The following is a 21,957-nucleotide window of genomic DNA, read 5'->3' as shown; positions in this document are numbered from 1 at the left end:
CGCAAGGCTGTCATGTAAAAATCGGCATTTTTTGAAAAATAAAGAAGATATGTTAGTCCTATTGATGATATCATGCCATCAGTTGGCTGCGAAATCCATTGATGAGAACTATCGAGGATGGTGTCCCTGTCAGTAACAGCTTGTCACCTGTATCTTCACCACCCTACATTCCCCCTCAGTCTCCCCCAGCAAGCCGCTTACTCCCGTGAAGGGCATGCAGCATGTCGTTATTGACTTTTTAGCACAGCTGTTTCCGTGCTGTCTGCTTTCTTTTACTCAGACTGGTGTGGATCAGATAAATGAAACGGGTGCAATCTACAAGAAATAGGTGCCATAAAGTTAATTAATTTGGCCAGTGCGTTATCAGTGACCATCTGATCTGTCAAGTTTGTTAAAATACTGCAGAAGCCCGGCTTGAGTTCTGATTATAAGCCAAATATTCCGATTAAGCACTGAATATCCTTCGAATTTTCGTACAAAATAATTCGGAATGTTTAGGACCTACATGGTTTTTCAACGAGAAGCTTGTTGGCTTTTAACAGAGCTCTGTGGTCACTCCCGCATCAATAGATTATGTGTGCGCCCTCCCCGACACAACCCTAAGCACCCTATTAGGAAAAAACTACCTCATCATATCATCCCCAACTAGCACTCCGCTCTCATCATGGGTGTATGCAGGGGGGGGGGGGATCGGGAAGGTCGTACGACCCCCCAAAACTTTCAAAGGTCCACATTTTTTCCAAAGACATTTTTTTCTACTGCCTTTCCACAATGACATAAATGAAAAAGCATTGTGAGGTACCAGCAATGAGTCCAAAGACCTTGCCAATTGCGTGACGTACCGTAATCTATCGCAATTCCAGCAATTAAAAAAAAATGTATTGACATTTACTGTCGCACCTCTCCCCTTACAAATACTCTATACGACACTAGATACCCCATTAAGCCAGTGGTGAAATTCCAGGGGGAGGGGCATACTCCCTACCAAAATAGGCCTGAATCATTTCAGATCTCAGTGGGTCAATTCACAAAAACATAATCATAGGTTTTAAAAATGTTTGTGTGGTTTTCTTGCATATACAAAATATCAGTTGCGTCGGTCAAAGACGGATCAAAAAATCTACATTGCACTACAACTCTGTGGTCAACACTTAGCCTAGCCATAATAATATTTGTCTGATCTACTCAGAACTCAATTAAATTGGTACTTTTAAGCCATAGAACGCGTAAGCTCAGGGGATTCTCTCCGCCCCCACAGGGGCTTTCCCCTGGACCTCACGGAAGGCCCTATTAATCCCCAGCCTTTAGGTCAATTAAATAAGATATTGTTTCCCCTACCCCAAAAATATAAAGTCTTCGCCCCTGCATGGAGCTATGAACCCACTGTGCCCCAAAATTCAGACATTTCCGGTCAGCCGTGCATACTTACTTACTGCCTTCTGCAGTAGTCGTTTGCACCGGACAGGTGATGTGCTAGTTGGGACGGTTGTAAATTTAATTAATTTTAATAATTAAATAACGGATAGGCCTATTTACAATGCGCCGGTATACGCGTCAAAAACTCCTATGGCGTATTGACATGTGTCATCTTGATTATTCCCTTTATTTTTCATGTTGTAATTTTCATCGAACTTCGTAATATTCGTTTGTTTTAAATTAATATTCTGAATTATGATTTGGGATAACGTTTCATTAAAAAAAATATAATTTCATTCACTTTACGACGTTGTAATCGATCTAGAAATAGGCATATCTCTAGTGAAACATAATTTTATTCAAATTTTTTGCAGTTTACTTTCATAATGAAAATTTGTATATCAAATTCACAATAGGATATGTTTTAGTATAGTCCTGTGGCGTATCTAAGACTCTTTAAATGAGGGCTGATGGGGGGGCGCGAAGGTGAAGTGGGTAGGATGATAAGGTGAAGGTGCTAGCTCGCAAAATAATGTGATTTAAGGTGATTTTTAACTACTTAAGCGTGATATGTTTGTGCGTCAACATGAATAGGCCTATATGATATTTCTTAAAATCTAAAGAAAAAAAATTTCTTAGTTTATTGCTTTGTCTGATGGACTATTCAAATTTTTTTCGATAATAAATCAAACGAAAAGCGCCAATATCAATATACGAATGATTAAATATTTCTTTTTGTTCATGTCTATAAATTCAAAGTTTATTCGTTTGTCTAATGGAGTGTTTTCATTTTACTGAATATATATCCGATCGTCATCATGGTTGATATGTTTGCAGATAAACAATCAATGTTGCTATACACTGATAAGAAATAAAAGTTAATTGCAATTAAATGGTTCATGGTCTTTAATTTACGAAATAGCCGTGAAGGGAACAGCGCCCTCTCTAAAATTGGGGCCGTCAAAGTTTTATCTTGCTTCATACAAAGTAAAATACTGTAATGACTATAAACTATTTCGTTTTTATGTGATAATTACTGCATTATGAACAGTGGACAAAATGTTCTGTTTTATATTATAAATATTTAATTGATTGATAAACGTTAAATACTGAATGATGATTTGTGTAGGCCTACATTAATACCGTGAGCAATGCTAAAAATGAGAGGATACAGGTACATGCTAAATGCATAGGCCTACCTTAGGCCTACATAATCCTGATTGGGTAAGTGTAGTTCTCTTGAAAATTCCCACTACTTAATCCTTTCATAAAGCGAGTGATTGTCGACGAAGTATTTGTTTAATTTCCTGATAGACCGGATTCTTTTACCTCAAAGTGAACATAAAAACGCCTATGTGAATAGCTACGTTTATAGCTTTTAGATTAGACAATAATATGTGAAGATCTGGATTGGAGAAAAAAAACTCCCCTGAATTCTAGACATGTGGCTAATACAAAAACCCCAGGCGAAAATACTGAAATTAAATTTTCTGCTATCAAATTTAAACAGTATTATCTCATCAGTTTTATTTATATTGGTCACATTATATTTTGGATATAACAATTAACTTGTATTTTAAAAAAATCTTAAATCTATTAAAAAATATTGGATCAATGCAATTGAAGCATTTTAAATTAAATTAAATTGCATGTAGGCCTGTTTGTCTCCATTTAGTAAATTTAAAGTTTTCGGATCGTTAAAAAAATACCGCCACCTAAGTTTAACAGAAATATAACGGCTTCGGTAGAGGTAGGCCTGGTGCTTTATAAAGCGCTTCTGTCTTGGTCTTTAATGTAAAGACAAAATTGCTTAATTTGTATACTTTTTAGGACCCTTAGATGGGCTTCTATTCAAGATGGGCTTTTTTCGAGATTGATTTTGCCAACTAATGAGGGGTTAAAAAGGAATGCTGTAAATATTTAGAATTGCTACTACAAACATTTTTCAATTATGGAAATAATATTTTTCAACTTTTAACCATGCTAGTACAATAATTTGATACTGAAAGCTATCATAGGCCTAATTGTCAAAGGTAACGTTAGTATGTAAGTACAGTCCTATGTCTTGATTAGAAGCCATGGGCTTCTATCGAGATGGGACTCTTTTGCAAAATAAAGAACGGGCGGGGGGGGGGACTTTTTTACAAGATGGGCTTCTCGAGATTAAGCTCATTGGGGCTATAGTCGAAGTTTTACGCTTAGGTTATTAACTTTCAACTGAAAATTTAAACGGACGTATTTACGGACATATATAGTCTGTAAATTAATGAAAACCTACCGGTATTGAAGTTTTACTATTTTATTTATTATTATTATTTGTATTATTTATGTGCCTTTTCTTTGTAGATACAAAGCACTTCTTTTCCCTGGTCATTGGTTCCACATGCTTAAATGATGCTGCTGGTAATCAGCGCAGGAGCAGGCAACCTCACTAAGTACCCATTGCATTTATACTTTTGGGTGAGAGAAGTAATGCAGAATAAGTGCCTTGCTCAAGGACACAAGCGAAGCGTACAGCGAGGGATTGAAACCCCAACCGTTCTGGTTGCGCCCAAATCGTTCATAACTTTTATGGTTTGTTTTAAATGAGAAATTTTATGTTAATTTTATTATAGACCTACGTGATAATGTATTTAATTGTTGTTCAAATAGGAGCGAATGACATATTAATGTTAGTAGGCCTGAACGTGTCAGGTTTGTAAATTTTGCTTTCATTGGATATTTCTCTTTATATAAACATTATTAGAGTTGTTGGAAGTAGTAAAACCAAGATAATTGTATTACTCCAAGAAACTTTAACATTTCGGACGGGTTGATTACCCTAATGTCCTCTTTAGTATCAGGATCTTACCATCCTAGTCTAAACACTGTAAAAAGTTAATGATAGGTTCTCACATTAAATCTCTTTGATGCACGGTATTATTTTGCCATTGCCTTTCCCTCAGTGTTTTTTAAACTTTATGAAATAAAGTTTCATATATCAATTGTTCCATGGAGTCGTTCGTAGAAACGGCCTCATGATAAATGAATTGGATTAGCCTCAGCAGACAGGAGGAGTTTTCTTCACCATTTGGTATATCATCATAATCATCATCATCATCTTTAACATCATCGTCATCTCCATCCATTTATTACCATTATCATCCTTATTATTATCAACATGATCATTATAATTATCTTTTAGCAGTTTGGTAGATGTTTGTGGCTAAATAGGACTATTAAATAGGCCTTGCATTCTGAACTGAACACCAAATTCTGCAACCGAAAAGAAATATAAAAAACATTTTACAGGAATTATACAAGAAATAAAGTTCAGTTATGGAATGAAACACAGTTTTGAGCTTTTATTGAAAATAGAAAATGTTTTTAGGTAAACAATTGACAATACCGTACCGTATACAACTCAACTAATTAGTGCGGCAATAAGTGTTTCAATAAATGAATGAATGAACAAATGAATAAATTAATAAAAAAAAAATGCATTAATGAATGAAGTAATGATTAAATAAGTGAATTAATGAATCAGTGCACAAGTAAACGACTTATTGTTAAATTTTTGAATATTAATGAATAAATGATTAAATGAATTAATGTAAAAAAATGATCAAGTGAGCAAGAAAGAAACGTAATGAATGAGAAAAAAATGAATAAGCGACTAAGTAAATGTACAATGAATAATAAAATAATGAAATAAATGAATGACCGATCGATCGAACGTACGAACGAATGAATGAAAAAACAAAAGCAAATATAGAATGAAGCTATTGCTGTCTTCACACGGAACACTTGAACGAAAATGGAACTTTTTGGTGGTAATCGTAAGATGATATTGATATTTCCTTTGCACAAAGCATTCATGATGTTAACCACAACCCTATAGTGATTTAACTGGCAAACCATAAATGCGATACTAATTAATCTTACGAAATAGCATACGTCCGTATCATAAAATCCAATAAAAACAATGAATTACATGACATAATCAAAGTCATATCCAGTTATAAACAAACAAATATGCTATTGGCGTGGTATTATTACAATAAACAGGTCTCTTATTGGCTACACACCACCCACGCCTTACCGCGACCAATTAATCGCGTGTTCTTAATACTGTATTCTATATATAGTACAACGCAACGTGCATGACAATTTTCTTTGCATTTAATCTACAAAGATGTAATATTGCTCTACGAATAACTACAGAGAGAATGAATGCATATGGTAATAATGTTTAAGTGATCAAAGTAATGTATAGATTATTAAAATTACCAGCTATACAAATATGGCGCAATTAAAATGTAACAGGGTATAGGCCTACTGTACAAGCAGTGGTAAAATTATGTAAAAGCTAAAAATAAGCAATTATATGATTCGCATCAAACAAGTTATACTGATATGCAGATCAATCGATCAATCAATCAATCAATCAATTAATCAATAAATAATTCTTTATTCACATTTTTATTTTTACAAAATAATGTAGGCACCTAGGTTTAATTCACATATGATACGGTACCACAAGAATTATTAAATTGACTAACAGCAAATTTAAGAGTGTAATGTGCTCAAAGAATCTTGGACCGGTATGTGACAGGCCACTGCCTCTTTTCATTAACAAATAATCTGACCAAAAAAACCCCCCAAAAAAACAAGTGATCCAAAAGACAATGATCACAAACTGAAGAAAGTCATAGCTGAGAGAGAAGCCTATCTAGATACAATCCTCTTCAATTTATGTTGCTTATAAAGTCACCCATAATATTTGTCATAAAAGCGTTAAAAAAATGTTGCTTTCGAATGATTGCTCCGCCCATCATACCTTTCAATCAGCCTTGATCCCACCCACTTTTCCACTACGTCACACACGGCACAACGCCGTTTAGCAGTGGCGTGTGAGTTGTGTTTGTGTTCTTCCGGGTGTAACATTTTGCGGTAATGGTTTTTTAACCAACTTGATCAGAGCGGTGTCATATGCGACTAAACATCCAGAAGGATACAGGTCTACGGAAGAAAGGTGCACAATTCCTGAAGACAGATAATATAGTCTACGCTGACGGAAAACAATAATTCGTGAAATTTTAAAATGCCGAGGACGTTTCTTGTTTTGTTTTTCATCAACATTTTGGGTGCGCATGTTTGCCAGGCGTGCGAGCCAGCCGAGAATGATGAATTGAGCATTGAGTCGAAGACTTACCTGGCCCCATTTGTAGTTGATGGGAAAGTTGTATCTTGGAACAAGGGTATGCCTGCAACAGTTAGCAGGATCAGGGTACAAAAAGGCGGAGAAAACTTTACCCAAAAGGAGTTTCACGTGATAGGGCTCGGCACTACCGAGCCTTGTATTATAGAACCAATTATAGAAAAGAAAACGTATTTATTTTTCCTGAATAACTCAGATGATGGGAATTACTTGGTAGTTGCAAATCCAGTTGAGTCAACATCAAATAATAAAAGGAAAGTACGCCATTTCTTGAAAGAAGAAGGTAAGTCAGTTTTAAAAATATACAAATTTAGCCCTATTACTTAGCTGGGTTCACATTGGATTAATTTTGACCAAGACGAAGGTTTACTCAACCTGGTAAATTGCTGTTCACACTTGGAATACTGTACAGTAGGCCAGCTACCTGATAGGCACTTCTCGTGATCTATCTAATGTAAATACAGTTTTGTGAAAAGTTGTCCATATACACACAGTATACTGTATCATGCACTCAGGAACGGAGTTGCGCAGAATTTAATGCAGGTTGTTCGCACTAGATTTTTTTTGTGGGTCAAACTGACCAATATACTTGGTTTTATAGTTTGATAGAAAATCTAATCCAAATTTAGGTTTACGTCTGGTTTCCATACAATCACTACACTGTTGCTACAGTCCCCGACGCAATCAGTAAAGGCCAACTCAGACAGCGTCGTACGACGCAGCCCGACGTGATGTGTCGTCGCGTTGGGTCTGTGTGAGTTAAACGCAGATGCAATGGTGTGCGTCGGGGGCAGTTGCGTCGTATAGTATTAAACGTGTTTAATATTTCTCACGACGGCTTAAGACTGTCCTTGACAATAAATCACGTCGAGCTGCGTCGTACGACACTGTCTGAGTTGGCCTTAAGACTCCCAGATTTGATTGACCAATCAGCCACACCAAAAGCTGTCGGCGATAACATTTAGCGATTATATGCATACCAAGCTTTACAGTTGCACATCATCATATTTTGACAGTTTAATAATATAATGATTAGTATACGTAACAATGTGTTGTTTGTTAGGTGTCTTGAAATTAGTTATCATTGATTTTGTTGATATAAATCCAACTATATAATATAGAAAATAATTTGTCCGTGTGAAATTCATATAAAAAAGACATGGACGTAGGAGGGGTGGAGAGGAATGTGGACACATCCCTCACAGTGACAAATTAGTTCCACTAAGTGGGTTCTAGAAATAAAAAAACCATTGAGTTTATTTCAATAGAGATTTTTTTTACAAATTTTCGAAATAAACTATTGAATCTCTAAATCTGAAACCTATGCCCCTAAAACATAATCTGTATTTCTTTTTCAGAAAAAGGGATCCTCCGTTTGTCCTGATTTTAGGAAAAGATTTAATATAATTTTGCTTGTGTTTTCATTTTTGTAAATTTAATTATTGTTATTATGTCCCTTTATGTTAGAGATTTTGGTATTACTCTATGGGCTTTAAATATCAAGTCTCAATATACTGTATTAACTGTTACTGTACCTACAGTATCAAACCAAACCAAGGAACTGTACACATACTGTAGTATTAAGTGCTATTCAGCACCTTTTCTAAGAATACCGTAATCTTTGTGGTAATCAAGCGCAACACCTTTCTGTTTACGCGATATTACACAATTGTTGAGGTAAATATGTCCTGTTCAGTAATTCCATTAGCCTTAACCTTGAGTGGCTCCTGCACTTAGTCCTGCTACAGGTAAGGTGAGAATTCCACAAAAAAAAAGTTTTACATTCAAGTACACGTGGCATTAACATTTTATCCAACTTAATATCTTGTTGATTTTTTTCAAACTTTTTTATGTTGTATCATGAAAAATGTTAATCTAGTTTAATTCACCATCATCTTTGTCAGGGATATTTTCCAGCTTAATAGTCTTAAATGATTTAGGCCTACTGTATGTTAAAATGTCATTAATCGTGCACTGTTTCAGTCAGTGGTGATTGGCTCTTTGCTCTTGGCCACATAAATGTTCACTCCAGAGAGCTCAACTACTTTAACAATGGTTGTTTCTCCAAGAATGACAGGGTTGAGATAATTTAGGGTAAACAAGTGCAATGGAAGGTGAACAATTCCTTCTTCATTTCATAATTTTATAATTTTATCAGATATTTGTCCAGGTTTCTGCATCACATGAAATCTAATCGAACACTAACTCAAGAGTAAATTCTTGTTAGATTTATTTACGTACAACAGTAGACAAACTATCAAATTTTATTTGACAAAAACATGAAAAATGCCTAAATATGGTCATGATGACATCACATCATGACCATATATAGGCACATCATTTGATATTCTGGACAGGGCTTAACAGCTAACATGTTTTGTTTGATCAAATAATATCTGATCAAATACTCACAATAGACAAAGTGTATGCAGTGTCTGTCAGGGTTGACCAAATGCAACTCTGAGTGTATCCCAGCTTGATGCTACATACAGCAATGCTGCATGATAACTGCAAAAATCTACATTACATTGAATTAATTCGGAGAACAACACAGGATCATAATGATTGGACAACAGATACAGTACCGCATTTAAAGATAGGATTGATTTCAATCAATAATCATTGTTTGTGTGTAGTGGTTGGTATAAAATGCAAACACAACCTTGCATTGTAGTAGACCAAAAATATTCCTTGTTCTTTATTGTGGCTTTGCACAGTAAAATACTACATAATTAAGGAAATAAAGCTAATTTAAGTCAAATGAATTTAATATAATGATTGGTGTAATCTATAATTTATCCTGTGGTGTTGAAATAGAGGTGTTTAGTTATACATAAAACTTACACTTAATACAATCATCAATATGAAAATAACGAACAGAATTAAAAAAAAAAAAATGAATTGTATAATTTTTGTACTATATGGAAGTATTACTGCTACCATACACTACCTGTCTGATAAAGTTTATATATTGCGTTTACTACTGTACTAGCAGTAACTGTAGTTCAGTCTATGCATATAGTTTTTGAATTGCTAATTTTTCAATTAATGGCGCTACAGTATGTTAAGTAGAGGACTGTCCAGAAATGTATACCTTGAATCTTTAAGCTTTTAGAAGCATGTCCCTTAACTATGTTAGGCAGCATTGTTCATGTGCAATTTTTGTTCCAATTTCAAGAAGAAAAAATAAAAATTTGCAGTGAAAATAATATAAATTTTAATGAAATTTAATACTGCAAAGCATAAAGGTCACAAAATTATTCACTACTGTAAATATCTGTACAACTTATTTAATCATAGTTTATTCATGGTTTTTACAAACCATTATGTTTACAATATAAATGTTTTTGTTTATTGTTGTTTTCTCATAAAAATAAAAATAAATGACATATTGTATACTGTGAATTTGTGGATTTTAGAAAATAACAGATAGAAATTAGTTACTGTATTTATTAGAATATACGCCCCACTTTGACTAAATGCCTTCCTCGAATACAGCCCTTCCGAGCCTCATTTGGAATAAACACCTCCCTCGAATACAGTAAATAGCTCCCTCAAATAAACACCCCCTCAAAAACCCTTCTCAAATATAAGTGCCCCTTGAATAAACGATAGTTTGGCAAATTGATGGAAAGTAACCAGTTTTCTAGTGATTGGTTTACACCGTCCATGGCACTATTGAATGGTATCCAGAAACTTAAGGCTAATGGTTTCTTTTACTTCCTTCATTTTCCATTCACTGATATAATTCAATTGTTAAAGGATATTTTAAAGTAGATTGTATCTGCTATAACTTTACAGTAGGCTTTTCTTTTCGTTTTTTGAAAGTAGATTGTATCTGCTATAACTTTACAGTAGGCTTTTCTTTTCGTTTTTTTTTTTTTTTTTGAATTTTAATTTGTTTCAGGGTTCGTTGACAGTAAGGGCAATATTATGGGGTGTACTGGCGTTCACTAGCTCTGCGCCAGATACTGTAGATTACTTTATACATAAAGTCATTTAATTTTGTTGAAAATTTTGGATTGTTCCCATTTCAAAAAGGAACAATGACTGTACAATATTTTGATATGTTACTTACTGCTTCTTTAATCTTTTTTTATTATCTTTATTAAAGCTAACAAATTATGAGATATAAGTTATCTATAGCATATTACTGTTCTACTATCATTTTGGTGTAGTGTTTGTGTTGTATGATTTAAATGAATATTTAGCGTACAACGTGCCAAATTTATAATTGAGTTTTGCCTCTGCTTATTGGAAATAAATTAACAACTTGATTAAAATGAGTACTAAGTAAAAATGATTTTGTGTACCTGAAACAGAATTGTTGTTAAACGGTAGTGGTCTACAGTATTTTGCTGAGCAGACTTTCACAGCAATTACTCTTAAGGGATCTTTTGGATTTTATATCCAACCGAGAATGTTACAAGGGATTTCACATTAAATTATTGCCGTCTGATTCCTCTCCACTCGGTTTTTCCAATAGACTTCAATTGCTGATTTACATAATTTATTTCAAATATCAATATGCTAGGTATGTCTGTGGCATGATATTAATAACCTATTAAAGTATTAACACATGCTCTTGAACCAGATCTTATATTTTTATTTATTTTTAATATATTGTGAACTAATTGACCTCTCAACCTTGACCTTTCATAGATTCTGAAAGTATTATTTCTAATGAAATATAAATGTAAGAATTATATTATTAGGAGCTAGGTCAGATACAACGGTTGATTTTCCGATTCCGTTTCAGACGGGAATTATCAATAAGAATCTGCTCAGTCACTATAAAGCTAAAATTAGATGAATCAATGTTGCTTCATCTTATGTTTAAATTTCTTAATATTGATATGTTTCTTTGAGTAGTATATAGTATCAAGATGAGTTTTGCTGGTTATCCTACATTTAATTTTAGCTGGACCATAATAAATACTACATGTAACTGTAATCTCTTTTAATTCTTTCCTCATTTTAATATCAACATCGTGCATTCAAGTCATTTGTCAGTATGTGTACATTAAAATAAATAAGTTCTGCAAAAGAGTGAAGCTGGTTTAGCACAGTTTTTTTTCCATTCAGGTTTTGGACATTGTGGTCGAAAGTTTGAACCACATGAAGACCACTTTCAGCCAGCCAAACTGTGACAACGCAGCTTGTACGGTACTGGGGTTCACCCCTAGGGGGAGTGTATTTCATGACTTATTTAAAAACAATACATGAAATAAAATACATGTACTGAATATTGTAGTTGTTTTTTTTTTTTTTATTATCAGTAGTTTTAACATCAGGTCACATTTAATTTACCTTGATTTATTTTATCTTCAAGCTAAAGCAATAACCTACACTCACATACAGTATTAACCAGATACACAAAAAATCTCTGAATATCCATAGTTTTGTTGGTCTGACCAAGGTCTTTAATATAGATAACTGTTTGTATCTAGTGACCATCTTCTGAGGAAAAAAAATTCATTATCTTTTTTTTTTCAAAAACCTAAGTGAGATATGTTAATTTGCCTTTTTGTATTTTATTATGATGAGTAGAACAATAATAATTTGAAAGAACGGAATGCGAATGTGCGGTAGACAAACAACTTGTTTATAATCTTGGGAATGAACGAATGAATGGATAGGTACAGTAATTGCCATTACTGATCCATTTACAACTTTCGTTATGCTATGCAGATTATGTACATTAGTAGCTATTGACATCAGATTGAGCTTAAAAGTATATTTTAAAGTACAGTAATGCGATGGACATAAATTTATTGAGTTTTTATGAAATAAAATAATCAAGATTGCAATGCTTATACATTGCGATGTTTTATATATTTATATAAATATTAAATATTTTTAAATTAAAGAGTTTTATTTAAATATAAATTCATTAATTGATACAGAAGTACTATAATTCTTTTGCAATGTTTTTACCATTGCTGGAGAGCTACTATATAAATGTAACAGGCAGATCTTTTCCCGAACTGACAGCCATATTCTGTAAATCTTCTTAACGTACCGTAAAACCTTGAATTGAAGAACAGTGGGCCTTATCTCCAGATGAAGCCAATCTCGAATTGATTTAATGGAATATACAGTAAATATACTTCATGATAAAAATTGATGTTCAGTGGACTTATTGTTTGTTTTATAGTACAAATGCACAAAATTTACAGCATTCATTTTGATAAGAAGACCCCCCCCCCCCCTTTACTTTGCAAAACTAGCCTCGAAAAGAAGCCCATCTTGAAAAGAAGCCCATCAACAGTTCGGGAAAACAAAAAAAGAAGATTTTACGGTATTTTTATTATAAGATAATTTTCTTATCCTATATTATTTATGAACTAGATTTTTGCTTTTTTGGTTTTTGTCTGCTCAAAATATTCTATAAGATAAATCAAACCTTGATTGACTGTTGATTATTAAACAACACATGCTAGTCGTCATATTGGATTTATATGTAAATCCCACTACATATCAAAGTTTCCGACCGAACATATACATATTCATTACCAGATACTATGGAGAGTAGTATTCGTATTCTTTAGTTTTTAATAATCAGTTATCAATTATGATGAATCATAAATTTATTTACTTTTTATCATAAGAATTGAACCTGTCAGATTACAAATTTATGCTCAATTACTGTCACTACTTCCTGCTGGATTCAAACGCATCGACATCGTCGGACATTGCCTCCTGTTGACGTTTGGCTAGGTGACGCTGTGATTCATCTGATGCAACGATTTCAGGGAGCTATAAATAGATCCAACCCGCAGACACCCGCTGCATGATGCAAAGCATTAGAGTGGCTTGTCCTGCTTATTAATAATAAATCAATCGTATCATCACATAGGGTTCTAGGTGTTATATCATACATAAAATACTGTAGTTAGGATATGTGCTACGCTAAATTGTTAGCGAAGCGTCTCGTAGATATTTTAAGTTGAATTATGCATCTTCAACCAATTAAGAAGGCTTACCATAGTATACAACGTTTGTCTGCATTTGTAATTCCAATTCTGTCCTACTTGAATTTTATCAACATGGAATATTTATAGTTTATAAATAGTAAATATGATTGCAGTTAATGTTACAGTCGGTAATCGCTTTCTTTGTGGATAAATAATGTGGTTACATTAAATGTAATCTATTACATATTATACACACACTTAAAAGCTGCATCGGCAAACATATAAAAACTCTTGAGAGGTGTCTAGTATTGCCAAAAGTAGTTCATTGAGTACACAAAAGTTTTCGGGCATCGCCCTTCAGCAGGTATACATACAGATATAAATATATACTGTACAAGTATAAATAAGTATAATATGGATGTAAGATGAGTGACTATAGAAACATAGGAACGTAATAAAATAATAAGATTATTGGTTAGCGTTGATACCTGTATGAATGCTAAAACATAATAGGAACATAATAAAACACAAGATTGACGTGGATATTGGATATGAATGCTATATATAATATATATATATATGTTTAGAAAGGTAAGTTTTTCAAAGAGACAGTCGACCTATATCGTTAATTTCTCATTAATTTAGAAACATATTTTCAAAGTGTAAGCAAAAGTCGCACAAACCCACATCCAGTTAACATTCCTATGATGATAAGCAACGCCTTTTCCCCAATTCTGTCAGATTAACACATTAAATTAGATTTCCTACATTTCTTCAATTCCAGTGCCTGATATTATCTAGACAGTTTACAGGCCGGACAAAACGAAATCCTAGTTGTAGTATCTTTGGTGCTAATGATGTAAGTTTTATGTCCTCAGAATCCGGTGAGAATGAAATACTTTAGATAAAGACTGGTTTCATTACTTAGCTAATTGGTTAAGACTTGTTATGACATAAAATTAGAATTAAATGCTTAAATTTAATTCAGGAGTAATATTTAAATTTATGTAGATTAACAATTAATTAAAGTAAAGATTTCCGAGTTTAGCTACAGTAGGCTTAGTAGTTAAAAAAATATTTGCCCTCTAGTTTCATGCTCCTTTGCTGTAATCTGTCTTTGTCTCAAACTCAAATATGTTTTCTTGTGCCAATATTATTCCATTATTATTCAAAAATTGCATTTAATGAAGTATTATTTAATGTCAAGGGTGATTATATGGCTTGGATTCATTGATTATTCATCCTAGTATTAGAACTATATAAATACAGGTTTTGTGAAGCGTTATTTCTGTCGCATCTATAGCAATTACATTTGTCACGGAATGGAATGATGTTCTGTAAACTGAGCAGCTTTATAAGGCTCTAGGGAGACTTGATGTTATTTATAGATCAAGAAAAAAGAACAAAATCTAGAAATATATGGTCTGAACCAAAACAAATCTACATTTTCACATAATCATATTTTTAATGTCAATGTAAAAACAACTACAAATCATTAAAGGGATGAAGGGAGAAGTTTGAATAGTTTTTAGCTATTAAGGAATCAATTGAACTTATTCCCCCTGTTAATACATCAATCATGTTAGGTCATGACCTAATCTAACCCTATAGAGAAATGACCTCTGTCTTACTGATTACTGTAGGTTAATTAATACCTGTAAGGGCCTATCTTGATACCTAACTGTCCCGTAAAGGACAAGTATGTCCCAAAGGCTGGATTCTGGGCATTATTATTAACAAGTGTTTCTATTTGTACAAGTCGTCCATTTACACCACACTCTAATGTTTTGTACACTTTGCCAAATTCCCAGGAAGACCGCACAATACACATGACGCTAATTAAATCATAAAATTAATCGAGTGTGTGTTACTTGTTAAATGCTTAAATAATTTAATTAAAGATTTAATTAAAGTAAATTGTGTTTACTTTGTATGGCAGGGTTTACAGTAACATCAAAAGTTTGAATGTTGGCATATAAAACACTTTAACTGAAGGACATCTTCATTATCTGTCAATTATATAAATTTACTTTAACGATTTAGTTGCGATTATTTCAAACTGGGTGATAAGGTTCCTGTATTTACAGAATATTTAGACGATTTCCTTTTGTAATAATTATGATCGACAACAATAAGATACTATCACTGAATAGTGACATCTTTGCTTTAAAATGGTGACTACCATGTGTTGGCATACTCGCATATCTCGGCTCTATACTATACCATGTGCCTAACCACATTTTTCTTTGACATCCCTGCCTAATTTTCCCTTACTGTAATTTCTGCTTTAAGAATAGGCACTAGATTCCCTTAATATGTGTCCTACAAACCTAATTTAACATTGAGCTATATCTCATAAAATTGCTTTCTATGATTATTCTGTTTAAGTACCTCTTCGTATCAAACTTTATGTCCAAGTGACTTCATAATTTTCTGTAAAACAATATTTCTATAGCAACATTATCTCCTCAGATTATGATTAGAGTATGTTTATTGAAGTTCAATATTAATTTCATGAGGTAAATGATGCAATGTTTTAAAGAGGACACAAGATACTGTACAAGATCGATTTATTGTCATTGTACATGACTTAGTTCACATAAAATTCAAGTTCCAATGCTTTTATAAAAGAGAACTTATTTAAAAACCTAAATATTCAAAAACTATAACCAAGTTGAATGGAACAATGTACAGTAATGTACCTTTCTCCAAAATAGTATAATAATTACGGTACTATACAGAAATCGTACCTTTTTATTTATTCTTTTAATGCCTACTGTATATATATATACAAATTAATTATTTGTTTGTTGGATTTATATATATAGTTGAAACAGAACCCTGTGACCACCTTAAATTTGTATGGTCCAAATGGTTGTCTAGAGTCAAAGGGTGATCACCCTTTGATTCTAGTTCTACTGTAGGCAACCTTTTGGACCTAAAAAAGTAAGGTGAATCTTAAAGTTTTGTCTCCAATTTTATTTTTTGTGTTAAATAACTGAAGATTGTTAATGTTTAGCTGATACTTTGAAAAAGTGGTCTCAAATCATAGAGGTCTCGAATTGGAAGGCAAACTAAATAGATTGCTGCACTTGTGGATAGCATTTCCAAATATAAGGTATAGGCCATTATTATATTTGCTTAACCCTCAGCGGTGTATTTCAATGGGTGATCACCCTTTGATTCTACTGTAGGCAACCTTTTGAACCTAAAAAAGTAAGCTGAATCTTAAGGTTTTGTCTCCAATTTTATTTTTTGTGTTAAATAACTGAAGATTGTTAATGTTTAGCTGGTACTTTGAAAAAGTGGTCTCAAATTATAGGGGTCTCGAATTGGAAGGCAAACTAAATAGATTGCTGCACTTGTGGATAGCATTTCCAAATGTAAGGTATAGGCCATTATTATATTTACTTATCCCTTAGCGGTGTATTTTATTGACTTAAAGTACAAATGCATAGCAAAATCAGCAAATAAAAAGAGGGAAGGAAAGGGATGTCAACCGTGTAGTGCACTTTTATGTCCATTGAATAGAACCATTATAATTTTCCTCTTTTATTAATTTTTAAACTTAATTTTGAAAAAGTTAAGGGCTCCCCACTGGTACCTGGTATGATTTCAATAGGATAGGCCTATTGAAAAAAATATAAGGTGGATTGTGGATTGAACACAGTCAATTAAGCTGATTGTCATCTAAAGAAGAAATCTAATTGTGTAAAATATTTAAAGATGAAAAAAAAAGATAATTTGGTAGTTAATGCCTTAGATGTTCTGCCAATCAATCAAAACTAAAATTAAAAGTACATTTAAAAAAATGTTGAGAATAGTTGAATACAGTATGGTAATTGACGTTTTGTATCATGGAATTGTTGACATAGTCACTATATAACTACTCTCTATTTGTATGCATTCTACTAAATACAATTAGAAGTAGTAAAAATAGTTGAGTATTATACACTATACATATAGCTTTTGGAATGTTCCAGTAAATTAGATTTAAATTGACAAAGGTTAAAAAAAGTAGGCTACTGTAGGTTGATGAATTCTAGTAAAATATAAAAATATTTAAAGAAATGAATTGTAGCAAAAGGAGTTGTTTAATAGAATGCCATTTAGGTTGCTAATTGGTCCTAGTTTGATTGAGAAGGTTGAATATCTAGCTCAATTAATGAGTTCACTAACTTGTTTTGAATGGTACCATGGAGGAATAAATAATAATAATAATAATAATAATAATAATAATAATAATAATAATAATAATAATAATAATAATTTATTATAATTATTATTATTATTTTTATTATTATTGTTATTATTATTATTATTATTTTTAATAATATTCCTCCTCCATGATTGTACCGTAATAATCTTGTGTTTTGGTACTGTACCGTACCGTACCGTAATAATCTTGTCTTTCAGTTATTAAGGCCTAGGCGTACTGTAGTTTAGTTAAACTACAATAATAGAATATCAATTTTAGTAATTTATATTATTATTAACATATTACTTATAAGACAGCCTTCCAATTTTAATGTTCATACATTAAAAAAATAGTATAAAATAGAGTGGAATTGTTTGTAACATAAGAAAGTAGACTTATTGATTGATTCAATGTGGTAAGAGACGACAAGGCAGAGATTATGTGGTCTGAGAAAATAGGCTACTACAGTAATATAGCGTGGAGTTCTTGTAGGCCTATTGTTAGCAACGACTTGTCATTCAACGATTATCAGAGGCATGTAATGTTGTATGGTATGTTTTTAATTTTAGGAACAAGTGTGCTAACAATTTAACCTTTCCCCAGCTAGTTTCAGTTGTAAGTGGAATACCGGTGTACTTATTGAACAATTCAATTACATATCGCAATACAGAAGCCAGTTTGAGCAGTATACTTTTGGGTTTCAACATTGATTACAATGATGCTAATCAATGTAATTACATGCTTTAATGAGCATACAGAATCATATGATTGTTTATACCTCAGTCTGCTCTATAACAGTTACATACGAGTTAATGAACAGAACCCAAACAAGACAATCACCACCCAAGATGAATACAATTCTAACCCTATAGTCTACCTTTTTTTGTATACCTCATTATTTTTTATGTTTATTTGTTTATTTAATACTTTATAATTTTTTATAATCATATGTAATTAATATTTATAAATGCCAATTTTATGTAAATTAATGTAGCAACTTAGGCCTGATTTTATTTTTCTTACTGATGTATCAGTTACATGCATTGATGGTTATACAGAATCATAGCATTGTCTAGTGTACTTTTTACGTGTAGATGAACAGAGCCCAAACAATACATTCACCACCCAGGATGTATATATATGAGACAACTATATAATAGTTTTTTTTAAAGGTTTGCATGGCGAAGTAATAATATATATGTTGAAACTTGCAGTACAACACGTAAGTAGTTCTGAAAAGAACTGTTATATTTGAAAAAGTCTTGACGTTTCGATTGAGTTGCTTCAATCGTCTTTAGGAGAATAATACACAAACAGTAAAATACCAACATTATATAATAGTTCTCTCAGAGGTAAGGCCAGAAGAAAGTTTTATTGTTATTTCTTGTGAAGAAAATAACATTTGTTGTTAATACCAACATTATATTAATTGTCAATTTCAAATTAATATAATTTTTTACAAAATCATTTTTCCAGGAATTTTAAGTTCAAGGCTTAGGTACACCTGCACAGAGGGCTAGTACTGTAATATTCTGGACTTAATTAAAATTAATTATATTCAAAATAAATGTTATTAGAATCCCAATGTTTTTGTCCAGCGTGAGATGGTCCAGAACTTGAGTCGTTTCTCCTGGCATTGTTTACTGAATCCGTCGGCAAGGATGATAAAACCGATTTTTTTTCCCAGGATAGCCCCAAGGATGGTTCACCATTTTGGAGTTACGATCACGAAAACCTGTTTATGTTAACCAGGATTTTTTTGAAGTACTTATTTCGTATTTAGGGTGATATTCATCTAAAATCCCTTGTAGCAATGTCATTTCTTCACTGATGTTTATATTAGATTTATTCAACTGATTAAAAGATAGTGGTGTTTATTCTTCATATACATTTCTTTGATTCTTACGCCAAATAAACAGAAGGAAGCCATATTAAACTGTACAGGAATTTGAAACACATGCAAGGGATATATTTTACTGTTTATGTAAACAAATTATAATTCTATCTACATTTTACTAATGATAACAGTAATATAAACAGTGTATGTTTAGCTGGTAATAGTACACATATTCAACACAGCATGTTTAGTGAGGGCGCACTCCAAACCTACCCTGAAGGATAGGCAAGTTTATAGCTAGTAAAATAGTTATATTTATATCAATAATTATATACCTATCAACTTACTGATTTTGCTGAAAATATTTCATCCAAAATAGTACATTTTGATGGGTTTATCAATACAAATTGTGTAAATGAAAAATTTTCTTTGGCCCTCCGAGCACCCACTTTTATGCTCACCCCTGATTGTAGATGTTAGCATAACAGAATTCAGTTAAGTTTATTTTTGCAAAATAATAATAAGAATAAAATAAAAATTGATTGTCCATTTCGTAAAATTTCGTAAATTTTCATTCAAATCAACAGTCACTTAAGTTATAAACTTTATGAAATTTAAAAAATATCATCAGTTAAATTCCTACTACCCAAATTATTGGAACCTGCTTAATATCTTTGAATACTGTATATTGTGTTTTCTTAGGTTACCGGTATATATGTAAGATTTATAGAATTGATTTTGCCTTGTTTTTTCATCCGGTGATAACATACACACTATTAAGTGTCAGGACTTCCTTCCAGGCCTGGGTCTAACAAAACCAATCATGATTGTGATTTTAAAAGAAGGTGCTGGGTCGCTGAGTTATAATCATGTACAGAAAAGCTATTAAAGAACTGGACGTGTTGAGTGAAGTTTTTCAGGTTCTGCATATATCGGCAACACCAAAGAATTCCATCTTGGAATACTTAATCTTAAGCATCTAACGAGGAATGATGCGGCTAAATTTGAAAGTCAAATCTAACTTGAAACTATGTGCATAGATTATAAGATTATTATTATAATCAATCAACGACTGCACACTTGTATAGCGTTATTATTAATTATAATATAATGGATTGATGGGTTTCTGTGTTTCAAACAAGGAAAAATCAACTAAGATAAATGAGAAAATAAGCAACAAATATAGAATGAAGAAGCAAAAAAGAATTAACAAATTATTGAAATCGTGGTGGAGAAAGATAGTTAAAGCTTACCACTAGATAATTATGCAAGCCAAGTATTCGCCTATCAGAGGGAAAACAAAAGAAGGAGTCTACAAACCAAGGATTTTGACATAAGGGGACATAGTGAATTGGGCAGTCGACAATGATGAATATTTCCATGTCTTTTAATTCATTCTTGTCAAGAATCAGTGTTATATATAAAGAATACAATATTGAAATAGAAATCATCTTTCCTGTAAGAATGTAATCTGCAAAGTATGTGTAAAAGAATACAATGTTATAATAGAAACTGTGTTTATTGTTTGTAAGAATGTAATCTACAATCTTTAAGTAAAGGGGAATTTTACAGTCTTGCACTTGAGACAGTTCATTCGTTGTGATTGCCCCAACCCAATCAAATGATCCCACTTCTCAATTATTAAGGTATGTGAGCGCGTGTAGGAACTGACATTTTAGCAAAGACGTGTCTGAACCGGAATGTTTGTTTAAGAATATTTGCGGAAGCCACTCAAGTACTTGCAAATAATAGTTTGATCAAAAGCTCCCCACATACCACGAAGCAAATGCAGTGTAGGTGAACAATGTATGCCCTAGATTATTTAACTGTGATTAAATAAGGGCATTATCCTTCTACCTGTAGACCTATTTTTTTGTACCTGTTCTTAAGGTGCTTCCTCAATTTCTACTTTTTATGGAAGTTGTTTGAAGGGGTGGAAGTCCGAAGCTGATTTGATGATCTCAATTACTTCACCAGAAGCATGCTTGCACCACAATGTTAACCGATTTATAATATGAACATAATTTTTCAGGAAAAATATATAATTATAGAGGAAATTACTGAAAACATGAAGCAATATTGGTTTTGATTTTAGCTTTAAAAAAGGGTATTGGAGTAATATTTTGACTTTCACTATAAGCCTATACATCCTATTGATTATAAGTGATTGGGAAAAAATGTCAGACTTACATTTTACCTTGGATTTCCTGTTATTTTGTGAAATTGTACAGCAGTTTATTGTTAATACCATGTAATAATATCAAGATAGCAGTATATGATTTATTAGTGCAGAGTATTAGTGAAACATAAAACATTCAAGCAGTGTTGATTACTGGTTTTGTACAATGCACTTCAGTTAATAACATTATCATAATAAATGCAGAGTTTG

The 21,957-nt window shown here is 32.5% G+C and overlaps 1 protein-coding gene across 1 annotated transcript in view; it reads left to right on the top strand.

Annotated features, from left to right (window-relative positions):
- Positions 1-6,499: 6,499 nt before the first annotated feature.
- Positions 6,500-21,957, top strand: part of LOC117120749 — a 125,727-nt gene continuing 110,269 nt past the window's right edge. The window contains exon 1 of the mRNA XM_033265829.1: positions 6,500-6,899. Within this exon, the coding sequence (XP_033121720.1) occupies positions 6,500-6,899 (400 nt within the window). The remainder of the gene's footprint in view (positions 6,900-21,957) is intronic.

This window comes from Anneissia japonica, unplaced genomic scaffold, assembly GCF_011630105.1.
Source record: "Anneissia japonica isolate Jap-2015-1 unplaced genomic scaffold, ASM1163010v1 scaffold69_len1423075_cov170, whole genome shotgun sequence".
NCBI classification, from domain to species: domain Eukaryota; kingdom Metazoa; phylum Echinodermata; class Crinoidea; order Comatulida; family Comatulidae; genus Anneissia; species Anneissia japonica.
The sequence above is the reverse complement of the archived record's forward strand: the minus strand, read 5'-3'. Positions and strand labels throughout refer to the sequence as shown.